This window comes from Myotis yumanensis, unplaced genomic scaffold (assembly GCF_028538775.1).
Source record: "Myotis yumanensis isolate MYYU_CA2020_CCGP unplaced genomic scaffold, mMyoYum1.0.hap1 SCAF_7, whole genome shotgun sequence".
Classification (NCBI taxonomy): domain Eukaryota; kingdom Metazoa; phylum Chordata; class Mammalia; order Chiroptera; family Vespertilionidae; genus Myotis; species Myotis yumanensis.
The window spans coordinates 57,581,199-57,594,276 of record NW_027223758.1 but is presented as its reverse complement, the minus strand read 5'-3'; the positions used below and the strand labels follow the sequence as shown (position 1 = coordinate 57,594,276).

Sequence of the window (13,078 nt, the reverse complement as noted above, 5' to 3'; positions counted from 1 at the left end):
AGTCAGGGCAAGAAGAGAAGTTAGAGAGGATAGAAGATGCTGTGCTATTGGCTTTGAAGCTGGAGAGAGAGGTGACGAGGTGACAAGCCAATGAGTGTAGGTGGCCCCTCAAGGACTGCAGCACAGAGGCCCCCTTTTAGACTTCTGATCACCAGAAATATAAGAAAGTAAACTTGTGTTGCTTTAAGCCAATTTAAAAATTGGTGGAGAAACCAAGATGGCGGCATAGGTAAACACCGGAAATTGCTGCCTCCCACAACAACTTCAAAAATACAATGAAAAGACAAAAAGGACATCATCCAGAACTACAGGAAGGCTGGCTGAGTGGAAATTCTACAACTAGAAGGAAAGAGAAAAGCACACTGAGACTCAGAGGAGCTGCAGAAGTAAAGTGCAGAAGTACGGAGGCTCGAGCATGCGTGTGCGCTCGCGGAGAGGGGCTGGCACCTGAGGACGCAGCTCTCTTTTTGAATCGAGAGGGAGTCACAAGCTCCCCACTGCTCTGAACTCCGGTTCCGGGAAGTCTCTGGGGACCCAGGACTCATACGGGGAGAAACTGGACTGTCTGGCAGCAGGCAGAACTCGGAACTTGAGGGCGGCTTTCCCTCAGAGGTGCTTGCAGCAATTACCTGGACACTGAGACACGCGGCCCCTTAGGGTAGGGCTGAGGATCAGCCATAGCTGCTTGCTCTGCCCTGTTGATTCCGTGATACCCTGCCCCACCCAGGCTGTGGCAGAGACTTTTGCATATGAATGCCCTGGCCCTTTGCAACCTGAAAATTACCTAACAAACTGCAACTGGGCCAGACAGACCCAGAACTTCCAAGAGAAGGCCCAAGGCCCCACAGCAGCTTGCATTGCTTCACAGCTGGGCCTCATCTGGGCACCTCCAAACTCCAAAAAAGGAAGGGGAATCTGCAGATCTCTTCGTAGCTCCTGCTGGGTAACCTCAGGCAGAGGCTAAATTAGCACCTCCTTAGATCCAAGAGCCAGTGTACCCAGTGGTCAGAGTGGGACCATCCAGATTACAACTCCTCACATCCATAAGGGACACACTCAGGGGGCAGACTCAGTGAGCACCAAAGCCCCACTGAAGCAAGTCTTGCCCCTGAAGGGTGTCTCCAGCACCGAAGTTCTCCCACTGTAGACACAGCTGATTCTCACAGCCAATTGGCCTGGAGGTCAATTCCTCCCAGTGATACCTACAACAATCAAAGCTTAATTACAGCAAGACTGTGCACACAGCCCACAAAGGGGTGAACCAAGAGTGTCTACCTCAGGTTATTGGGGAGGCTGAGCCATTGGGCCCTATAGGACACCTAGCACAGAAAGCCACTCTGTCAACACAGGGAATCATAAAAAATGCAGAGACAAAGAAACAGGTCACAAATGACAGAAATGGAGGAAAGCAAACGACTGGATATAGAGTTCAAAACCACGTTTATAAGGTTTTTCAAGAATTTTCTGGAAACCGCCGATAAATTTAGTGAGACCCTGGAGGATATGAAAAAAGACCAACTAGAAATTAAGCAGACACTGACTGAAATAAAGAATAATATACAGAGATCCAACAGCAGACAAGAGGATCCCAAGAATCAAGTCAAAGATTTGAAATATGAAGAAACAAAAAATACCCAACCAAAAAAGCAAAAAGAAAAAAGAATCCAAAAATATGAAGAGTGTAAGGAGCCTCTGGGACAACTTGAAGTGTACCAACATCAGAATTATAGGGGTGCCAGAAGAATAGAGAGGGCAAGATATTGAAAACCTATTTGAAGAAATAATGACAGAAAACTTCCCCTACCTGGTGAAAGAAATAGACTTACAAGTCCAGGAAGCACAAAGAACCCCAAACAAAAGGAATCCAAAGAGGACCACACCAAGACACATCATAATTAAAACGCCAAGAGCAAAAGACAAAGAGAGAATCTTAAAAGCAGCAAGAGAAAAAAAGTCAGTTACCTACAAGGGAGTACCCATTCGACTGTCAGCTGATTCCTCAACAGAAACCATGCAGGCCAGAAGGGAGTGGCAAGAAATATTCAAAGTGCTGAATAGCAAGAACCTACAACCAAGATTACTTTATCCAGCAAAGCTATCATTCAGAATTGAAGGTCAGATAAAGAGCTTCACAGATAAGAAAAAGCTAAAGGAGTTCATCACCACCAAACCAGCATTATATGAAATGCTGAAAGGTATTCTTTAAGAAGAGAAAGAAGAAAAAGGAACTCTTACCATTTGACACAGCATGGATGGAACTGGAGAGCATTATGCTAAGTGAAATAAGCCAGTCAGAGAAGGATAAATACCACATGATCTCACTCATTTGTGGAATATAATGAACAACATAAACCGATGAACAAGGACTGATCCAGAGACGGAGAGGCATTGATTGGACTGTCGGGCCTTGGAGGGAAGGTAGGGGAGGGTGGGGGTGAGGGGGAAAGATCAACCAAAGGACTTACATGCAAGCATATAGGCCTAACCAATGGACACAGACAACGGGGGGGGGGGGGGGGGGGGGGGGAGGGGGGGGAGGGGTGAGGTCATGAGTGGGGGGGGGGCGGGGTGGTGGTGGTGGTGGTGGTGGGTAGGGGGTAATGTGGGGATAAGGACACATATGTAATATCTTAATAAAAAATATATTTAAAAAATTGGTGATAATTTGTTATGGCACCAATAGAAAACTAATACTCTAGGTTATTTTGTTATTTTACTTGGCACTCTGTAGTTGGTAGCTACATCACTATATTTCTGCCTCTATTTTCATTCAGACATTTTATAGTCTACCAGTCACTGGATTTAGGGCCTAACCTAATCTCGTATGACTGCATCTTATCTAACTATATACACAAAACTTTATCCAGTAATGTAAATAAGAACTCCCATTTCTCTAATTCTTGCTGGCATTTAATATTAGCAAACAAATTTTTTGCCAATTTTTGAGGGTGGGAAATGGTATATCTTTCACATGTTTGCTAGCCACATTAGGTCTTTGTGAAATTCCCATTCAAGTCTTTTGCCCACTTTTCATATCTAGTTTTCAGAGGATATATATATATATATATAATATATATATATATATATATATATATATATATTAACCCTTTATCAGTTGTTTTAAAAAATATCTTCTACCATCTTTGTGGCTTGTTTTCCTATCTTCTATGTCTTTTGATATAGAGATCTTAATTTTATAAAACCGATTTTACTTGAATAACTCACTTTTCCCCGACTGTATCAATTTCCTGTCTATTCTCATATATTTTTTTCTGGACTCTTAACCAGAGAGATTGGTTTGTATGTATTAATACTAAAGTGTGTGAGTTATTATAGCTTTATAATAATTTTTGGAACATCAAAACAGACAAAAGAAAAAAAAGATTTTGTGTCCTCTCAGGGAGGTTAGGAATCTAAAGGAGTTAGCAACCTTTTCCTGTCAAGGGCCAAGTAATAACTATTTTAGGCTTTGCAGGCCTAAAATACACCAGATGGTCTTTGTTGTACCTGCTGAGCTCTGATGTTGTAGTAAGAAAGCCGCCATAAATAGTATGGAAGTGAATGAAGTGGTTGTGTTACAATAAAACTTTATTCAGATCCAAATCTTGTTTTCTTTCTAGTACAATTTCATTACTCAATATTTCTCCACATTAAGTTTCAATGATAATTGGTTGACTTTCTATGCTCCTTCTATACTGTACTGGCTAATTGTGAATTTAGCATAGTGCAAAATAATTGCTCAGTAAATGTTTGTTGAATTTGGTCTGATGTTCTTTGAATATTAAAATATACAAAAAGTAATTAAAAAGTAATAGTAATTTATCATCAGAGTTTCAAATCTAATTTTATATTAACTGATTAAAAGTTTAGTAGTTGTGGTTAGCTTTCCCATAAATCCATAGTGATAAATCACTACTGGATTAACAACACTAAGGTCAGATGAATAGTTATGTGTAATAGACAGAGATACAAAGGATGTTGACAAATATTTAGTATAACTCTCTCATTTTACAGATGAAGTAAAGACCAAAAGAAGTCAAATGATACATATATCAGTAAGCAGACTTTCTTAATCTAAGCCAATATTTATATATTATGAATGAATATTTCTTATGAACCTATAATAAAACAACACCATCCTTGGGAAAATGAGAAAGTAGTCACTCAAATAATTTTCTGGTCTGTGGTTGAAAAAGGATTCATTAAAGGTTATAGAGCCACTAAGTGTCTGAATTAGAAGTAGGTAGAAACCAGGTTTTCTGATGTAGTGTCCAGGATGCTTTTCTTAGTTTTTACTAGTAAGCAGTGAAGAGCAGTGGCAAGCAAGAAAGCAGCAGTTCAATGTCCTCCAGGAGAGATGAAAGGAAGTAGGATATCATGTACTCCGCTTACAATACATGAAGCCTATTAGTGTGATATGAGTCTTCTTTCCTTAAACCATTCACAATGGGAAGTATATCACCTAATCAATTACCCAGGAATTTTGGAGTTCAGCAATTTATCTTAGCTTTTGAATTCTGTACAGCAGGTTGGAAGAATCATTTTATTGTTAAATTTTCAAGCTGTGTGAAAGGTGAGGATAAGGTAAACTTCATGTTTCAGAAATATTTTATGCTGTGTTTAATAAAATTAATAGCAAGAAAAAATATTTGTCATAACATGCTCTGTCATCTGAATGAAATCTTAAGTATACTAAAATGTTTTCAGTATGTACAACCAGGTTTGGCAGCAAATTCTATACTGTTGATGTAATAATATCATTGTTTGCTGTTTATGTGAACAAAACAGATTATGAGAGGCACAAGTGTCCCCTTACCACACCACTAGGTAGGATTCTTCTGATAAATTTATACTAGATCATATTTCCCATAGAAATAAAATATATCATTTAATTTCTGTAGAAATAAGACAGAAATATATCAGAGTTTTAAAAAGCTTTCTTAGAATGTAGAAAAGACCTTCACACACTTACCTCCACAGAGCCTACATGTGTGGCAACCATCTCTAAAAGACACTGCAAGTTATTTCCCACTTTTCGTCTTTCTTCAGTTGTGGTCTGTACAACCAGTTGGTATCTGTAGAATAAAAACTCTTATTTGAGTTGTGTAGGGAAAAAACTTAATATATCAGTTCTAGTTAGTTCACTTCTCCTTATCAGATTCAATAAAACCAGGCTGTGATTGGGATATCTGCTGCTTGTTCGCATATAATTTACAGAGATCCAGCTTTCAATCATTAAAACAGAAATAAAAACGTTTTCAAAGACCCTTTATAAACAACAAAACAAAACAGCAACAAAACCTCATTCTTTGATATACAAAGCTTGGGAGCAAATGGTCTTACCTAAATCTCCAAAAGATTGTAAACTTAATTTTTGATATAATATTTTCCTATGATTATCATGCATAATAGTATTATAGTAAAAATTCCTCTTTACAAATGCTTTCAGGGGCAAGACATTAAATACACTTGAATAGGAGAGGTGGGAGTCTTGTTTTTAGGCATTCAAATTCAAAATTGAAACAAAAACTACAAGCCAAAAAAACCTTCAACTAAGTTTCCCATTCCTAGGTTACACATAAGAAAATGAAGAATTGATTTTCTTAAGGCTTGTACTTCCAACATTAAAATAAGATTTTAAGTTACTTAAAAGCCACTTTAGACTTACGAGAACCTGTGAATTAACTAGTTAGTAAATTGATTTTATATAGTTTGCATGAGAGAATTATGTACACAGAGGCAGAATATTTTTAAGGAAGGAATGTCACTATTTTTAATTATAGTTATTATATAATATGTCTAAAATTTTCCTCTGTAAGTTTTAAAATTATAAGGAAAACCAGCCAGGAAAACTTAATGTATAATTTGAAAATGAAAAACTTCTAAGAAATGTACCATAGTGTCCAATCAGTTCTGCTATAATGTTTATTTGGAAATATGTATTTGTTTCAACCTCATATATTAGATAGCAATTTGAGCATAATGCAAATTTTGCATTCTCTTATGTCAATTTCCTGCTTGAGAAACATTAGGTGAATGCAGAAAACAGCACTCAGCTGAATCCAGATGCAAAGGAATACATAAAACACAAAATACTTAAGCACACACCTAACAGGAGCACTAGCTCCTCCAGTTTATTACATATGTGATGAGCCACATGCATCCACATCTGGTAGTCACAACTTTGCATTTAATTTCAGATAATCCTCCTTCTACCTCTTCTCAATAATTCACAAGCTGTAACCCTTTGATTACTTATTTCCCCACACAAACTTCAGGTCTTTTAAAGGTAAAATATATTTATCATAGTATTTATGCTTTTCTGAAATATTTAACATGTTCACAATTGTGCTAGCATTTTCATTAGGTTCCAGTTTTTTGTTTGTATCACTGACAGAGTTTTTGAGTATTAGGCCCCAATCACAATTTTCCCATAAGTCCTGTGATTTGTATTACATATTTTGCATAGTGTAGTGATTACAAAGGCAGACTGACTAAGTATAAATAGTTCATATATACCTAATTTCTAGAAACTGTATCCTAAAAAATAAGAGCTCAGTGGAATTTATTAAAGCTTAGGGAATTTTTATTAAAATTTACTAACAAATAGCTTAAATTATTTGAATTGACTTAAAATTTTGTGTTGTTTTGAGGGATTAAAAGCCATTTCTTAATTAGATCTAAAAATGAAGGGGCAATAGCTATAATAGCATTAGACTGTATTTGTCTGGTGAGAGTATCTTCATGTTGTAAGCTATTCTGCTTAAGTTCTAGTCACCATTCCCTCAACCCCCCAAATAGCTCTGCAATACAGATTAAAGCAAATAAGCATAGATCTAGTTCTATGGAAATGTTAAATAATTAAACTGAAAATAAACATTATAAATCTTGGTAAGATGAACTTACTCCCGCTGAATAGAATCTAATTCATTCATAGTTTCACTGAGGCCCTCATTAACAGCACTCTCCAGCATGTGCTTGTGTTTCTCCAAGGACTCCAGCTCATTGGCACATTTGTTGTCCTCTTCCTCAGCTTCCTATCAGGATAAAGTCATGGTTTTATATATATATTTTGATAGTCACATTCTATATACTTCAGGTGGATTTAAAAAAATGTATGCAAAGCATTTGAAAAAATCAGGTTGCATCATCATTTGTATTCCCAGGACGCTTATTGCTTTACATGAAGAGATATTAAAATGTTCCTCTGAGAACCTTATATTGTAAACATAAATGTTACCTTCTCAAGAGGCCTGCATAAAATTCATTCTGCAGTATTTTCAAGTCTGTATCATAAGAAATTTTATGATATTCTAATTTAAATTTTTTTCCATGAGCATTAAAGATGCGCTATTATACGTAAAAATGTGGATAATTTTCATGCTGCCATTATTTCACATATGTATTAATTATGTATAGGCAAAGTAGCCAAAATTCCTAAGTTCTTAGGTTTCTCAAGATGAAATATACTAAAGAAGTCTTTCACTTAAGTGCTTTAATGAAAATAACTCAAGTGCTGTCATAGAGGACATGAAAAAACAAAAACGATTACCAAGTGCCTCATTTCATATGAAGATCCTATTATTGTGGTGTATTTTCTAAAAATGTCACATTGCTTAAAAAAAGTGTAAACCCTAAATACACTACAGGTAAACAAAAAAGTTTTTAATTCCTAATACTTTGTCATTGTAACTAAGTGAAAAACATTGGTGTGGTTAAAATTTTCACATAAATTGTATAAGAGGTTATGAGTATTTCCTTAAGTAAAATGCTGGCCAGAAGGTCAGTTAGAGGTGGTAGGAAATGAATCTTATTATTTTACTCACATTTTAGATTTCACATAAATGATATTTGGAATTTGGCCAGGAATGTCAGTTTGGAATGACATTTTATATGAAATGACATATACAAAAGGCCTTATTGGGATTTAAGCTTTAAGAATATGTTTTGGTCTTTCAAGGATACTAAATCACATATGCAAGTATAAAAAATTAGTGAAAGAGTAAACATATTCTATGGTGAAATAGCCCAAGTCCAGAAAAAAGTCATTTAAAAGAATAAAATAAGTAACTCCTTACAATAAACTTTGGAAGAGAAGACAAAACTAATACACAAGTTATAAGATACAGCTTAAATATTTCAGTTTGTTGTCAGAACAGGTGCCCCATCAATCGCTCATGACATAGCTTTGCCTAACCTATACAAACTGCGGCAAAGTTCTTACCTTCACTTTTTGTTGGTAAAGATCATCCAGCTTTTGAATTTCTTCTTTCAGATTTCTTACACTTCTTCTGCTTTCCATTATCATTGTATTTAACTTGGAGAAGAAAATGTTGGGTGAGAAATCGTAACTATACATCAAAAAAATTTTCATAATAAGTTATAGGACTTTTGTCCTAACAATTAACTAAACCATGCTATTTCTTCTAGTCCTTTTGGACACTCACCTATGATTTGTCTTAAGAAGCTATTTATTGTAGAATTGTATACCTGAAACCTGTATAATTTTATTAACCAATGTCATGCCAATAAATTCAATAAAAAAAAAAAGAATTTCTTCCCCAAAGGGGAGTTAATTTCAAGAAAACTTATAAATAATGTTTAAATGCAGAGAGTAGTATAGGAGGGCATTAACTAGAAATCAAAGGTGTGGCTTAATTCTTAGTAAAATAGGATTCTATTATCTGTTTTTCTACTAGTAGCTGGTGAGAATGCTTTTAAGCTCTCATATATATTATATAAATATCATATCCTATATTTTTATATTAATTTATTAATAGTAAATATAAATTGCTTTTGCTTTCTAGTTTTTTTTTAAGACTATCTATTTTAGTTATCTAATTTTCCATTTATGTTCACTTTTTGGGATATTAAAGAAAACTATTCATATGGATTTTACCAATAACTTGCTGATTGGTTACAGTCAATGCATTCTTCCAAAGAGTAATAAAGTAAGCAAATTTAATCTTGTACTTTAAGATCTGTTAAAACTAAAACCCAGGAAAATATTTCCCACAGGAAACAGAAAACAGTAAAATGTATAAACTGACATCTTTCTTTAAAAGGATGATTCTATATGTACATAAAATTAAAAAATTATTTATATAGAGAGAAAAATTTAGTGAAGTTATTGTTATTTAGCAAAAGATAGGATGGTAAAATGACTACACTTGCTAAAAACACTTGCACATACTTCTCATTCAATCATCAAAAGTCCCTTGTAAGGGACATTCCTTTCTTATTTTACAAGTGAGAGGAGTGGGCTGGAAAGAATGCTATTTACTCACGATCATGCAGTGAGCATATGCCCAGAACTCAGACATAGACATTCTAACTCCAAGGACTTTCTCTATACCTCCTGCCTTTTCAATTATTTTAAAGCCTAGAGTTACTGAAGCTGTAAACTTTGCTTCCAACCTAAAGATATTTCCGAAGTAATCAGTAAGATAAGCTAGTTGTTTCATTAAATTCACCTGCAATAAGACCAATGGACACCCAAATAACCTGAACTTCCACTGGGCCTTCATGGATGGTCAAAATTTTATCTCTGAGGAGCTTCTATTTTCCATGTCAGCTTACTAAAGTTTCATCAACTAATTAAACATTTCCTCACTTGATTATGAAAATACACATTCTTTCATTCAATAAAGAGCTCTAAAGTTACTTATAAGAAGATAGAGCCACTAATAGACTGGAATTCCATTACTACTTGACTCCAATCAACCAAGATACTTGGAGGAGATCTTCCCTTCTTCAAGTCAGTTTCAGAATACAGAACACCCATTTTCCTCATGAAGAGAAGTAAGATTCCAGTTCTTCTCTGGATTCTATGCCTTCATATTTCTTCATGGACTACATTCATATCCCTCAATCCCCTTTGCTCTTAATTTTTAAAAACTTTACCCTTGAACTCCCTTATCTTTCAAACAAAACCCTCTCCCCCCTAAAACACCACAAAATAAAACCACAAAAAACAAAAACTTTCCCATATTTTTCTAACTACCGTTTCATCTCCTTTCCTTAGACACATTTATAATAGTCTAACTTCTAGTAGTCCACAAGGAGCAACCTATTCATACTAAAGTATCTTTCGTCTATCTTTCATCATTTAAGCTTCAATCCACAGTAAAATGCTTTCTGGCTCCTCTGCTTTTGAAAATGTCACTAGTATATCTTAATTGTTAAAGCCAAAGAGCAACTTACAGACTTAATCTTATTTGACATCGGAGTAACACCTGATTACTCCCTTCTGAAATCCCCTTACTTGGGTTTTAAGACCATGTAAACTCCTGGTTTCCTCTTTAAATTTTGGGAGGTCCTTCTAATTCTTTCTCACAAGTTTCTCTTTGTCTGATTATATTTTGGATGTAGATGTTCTCCCAAGATTTCGATCTTGGCTGTATTCTCATTTGCTCATTTGGGAGAGCTTTCTCTCAATCTCACAACTGGGAGATCTCCTGGCTTTAATTAACTGCATACTAAGAAATATCTACCTATATCTATATATCTCCGAACTCCAACTGGCTATTGGACATTCTCCACTTTGGTCTTCCAGAGACCTGAAACTCAGCATATCCCAGCCTGAAATTCTCTCTTCCATACCCTTCTCTTGTATTCTTTGTCAAGGTTCTAGAACATCACCAATGACAAAGATTCTCTCCTTGACAAAACTATGCTCTTCTGAACTCTCAACTAGGCTGAATTTTGGGCTTCATGTTTGTCTCTGTAGTGCTCAATTTTAACAAGAATTTTAACCAGAATCCTCCCATCCTCAATATCTGATCAGGTTTCTCATCCTCCATGCCCCTCCCCCTTCCCGTGTGATGTTCTTGCCTTCAGTAAGAACTCTGTTAGGTTGGTTTAGCCAGAATCCCCCTTAACCCTGAGTTTGCTCAGTCATTTTCTAACCCCTGAACTCCACCCTGCTCCTTGGCTATAAATTCTCACTTTTCTTTGTTATATTTGGAGTTGAGTCCAATCTCTCTTGCCTACTGCAAAACCCCATTGTAATAGTCTCCCTTGAATACAGTCTGCCTTATGGTCTTTAACAAGAGTCATGAATATTTTTTCTTTAACACCATATACTAAAGCTAGACATATGAACATTTTTAATTTCTCTCTTCCTTAAACTTTACATACAAATGGACCACTAAATTATGTTGTTTCAACCTTTAAATCTTTTTTCTTCATCTTTACTTCAGTGGCCTTAGTTTGATTTCTTACCACTTATCATTCAAGTTACTGTGATGTCTCTTAATTGTGTGTCTTTATCCTTCGAAAGGGCAATACTGTGAGCTTACTAAAACACACAGGTGTTATTCCCTGACTGAAAAAATTTCAATGGTCCCCACTGCCTACTACAGAGTAAACATTCAGCCAACAAGCAACTAATCCCCTTCATAATTATATCATTATTACTCCAGGCTTCTCCCTTATTCTATTTATTATACTAATAGTATTTCATTAACATGCTATGCTCTTTGGTCTCTGGACCTTCAGTGGTGTGTGTGTGTGTGTGTGTGTGTGTGTGTGTGTGTACTAGTATCCTTCTGTGTAACCCACTGGCCAATTCCTATTTGTTACTCACAACTCAGCTCAGCTACCACTTCCTTCAGAAAGAACCTAGTGATTATTTTAGATAGGTGTATTATTTAGATAGGTGTATTTACACTACAAAAATGTTGTAAGAAAAATAAGTGTTTTCCGGCCCTCCTTTCTACTTGAAATAGAGTTAAAAAGGGCAGATAATGTATCACCAACATCAATTACAATACCAGATACACAGCAGGCTTTCAAAAATATATCTGCTTCGCCCTACCCGGTTTGGCTCAGTGGACAGAGTGTCAGCCTGCAGATGGAAGGGTCCCAAGTTCGATTCCCAGTTAGGGCACATGCCTGGGTTGCGGGCTTAATCCCCATTGGCGGGGGGCGGGGGGGGGGGGGGGGATGCAGGAGGCAGCTGATCATCGATTCTCTCTCATCATTGAAGTTTCTCTCTCTCCCTTTTCCTTCCTCTCTGAAATCAATAAAAATATATTTAAAAAAAAAAACAACCAAAGGGAAATTTACTCAGTTACATATATCCCTTTCTTATATCAATGATATATGAAATCTAGGATGCTTAAATTACTTCAAATGTTTCTAAGTCAAGGGTATTCCCAACTCTCATTTATCATATTTTAAAATTCATTCCTTAGCAATTACAAACCACAAATTACATGTAATTTTAAGTTTAAAAAAAATCTTATTTTTGCTTTTAATGACTATGTTTTGTTACTTACTTGTTCTAAAGTATCATCTAACCCCATTTTTTTATTTAGAGCTTTATTACTTTCTTCTTCAGTTTGGTTCAAGAGTTCCTTGAGTGGTACCTATAAAATATTTAAGAATGGGAGTTACATATGACATATGTAATTACAAAGTTTCTCTTATGAGGCATCTACACAATGTGATAGGAGGAATCACTTTTGGAGAAAAAAGTGAATCTGTGATATGCTGAATCTAAATGAACACACCGTCAATAAGAATGTAAAATTAATTTTTAATATAATTTCTATAGAATATAACCTGCTTTTGGTTTTGAATACATGCAAAATTCTAGATTTGCTTATCTATTCTGGAAATCCACTGTTATTATTTAAACATTTTACAAATATACTCAGTTTAATACAGTCTTAGAAACAATTTGTATATTTTATGCTATATTCTCCAGAGGTATCGTTTTCTTTTAATCCTTTTTAACTGTTTAGCCTTACAATTATCTGCTTGTATTTCATTTCTTCACTTTTTTGCTATTCATTGTGACCCTACTGCAATGGCAAAGACTAGAACAGGGACTGGCTCAATAAGCCACACAAATAGAGGACTCTGAGGCTGCAAAAGAAACAAGGAACAACTCAATATACTACTGCAGAAAGATCATTGGGGTATGTTGTTCTGTGAAGAAAGCAAGGTGGGTGTACAGGATAGGTAAATGTTTACAAGTTTATTTAAATAAGAATATAACTCAGGAACAACCAGATAGGAGAGCTACATAGAGTAAGGTATTTGGGAAGGGGCATGCTCTCTGGGCTTTGCC

The 13,078-nt window shown here is 35.6% G+C and overlaps 1 protein-coding gene across 1 annotated transcript in view; it reads right to left on the bottom strand.

Moving 5' to 3' along the window:
- Window positions 1-13,078, bottom strand: part of NDC80 (NDC80 kinetochore complex component) — a 40,036-nt gene that overhangs the window by 2,005 nt on the left and 24,953 nt on the right. The window contains exons 13-16 of the mRNA XM_070421563.1: window positions 12,282-12,371; window positions 8,225-8,317; window positions 6,907-7,037; window positions 4,973-5,075 (exon numbers count right to left, since the gene is read on the bottom strand). Coding sequence (XP_070277664.1) covers window positions 4,973-5,075; window positions 6,907-7,037; window positions 8,225-8,317; window positions 12,282-12,371 — 417 coding nt within the window. The remainder of the gene's footprint in view (window positions 1-4,972; window positions 5,076-6,906; window positions 7,038-8,224; window positions 8,318-12,281; window positions 12,372-13,078) is intronic.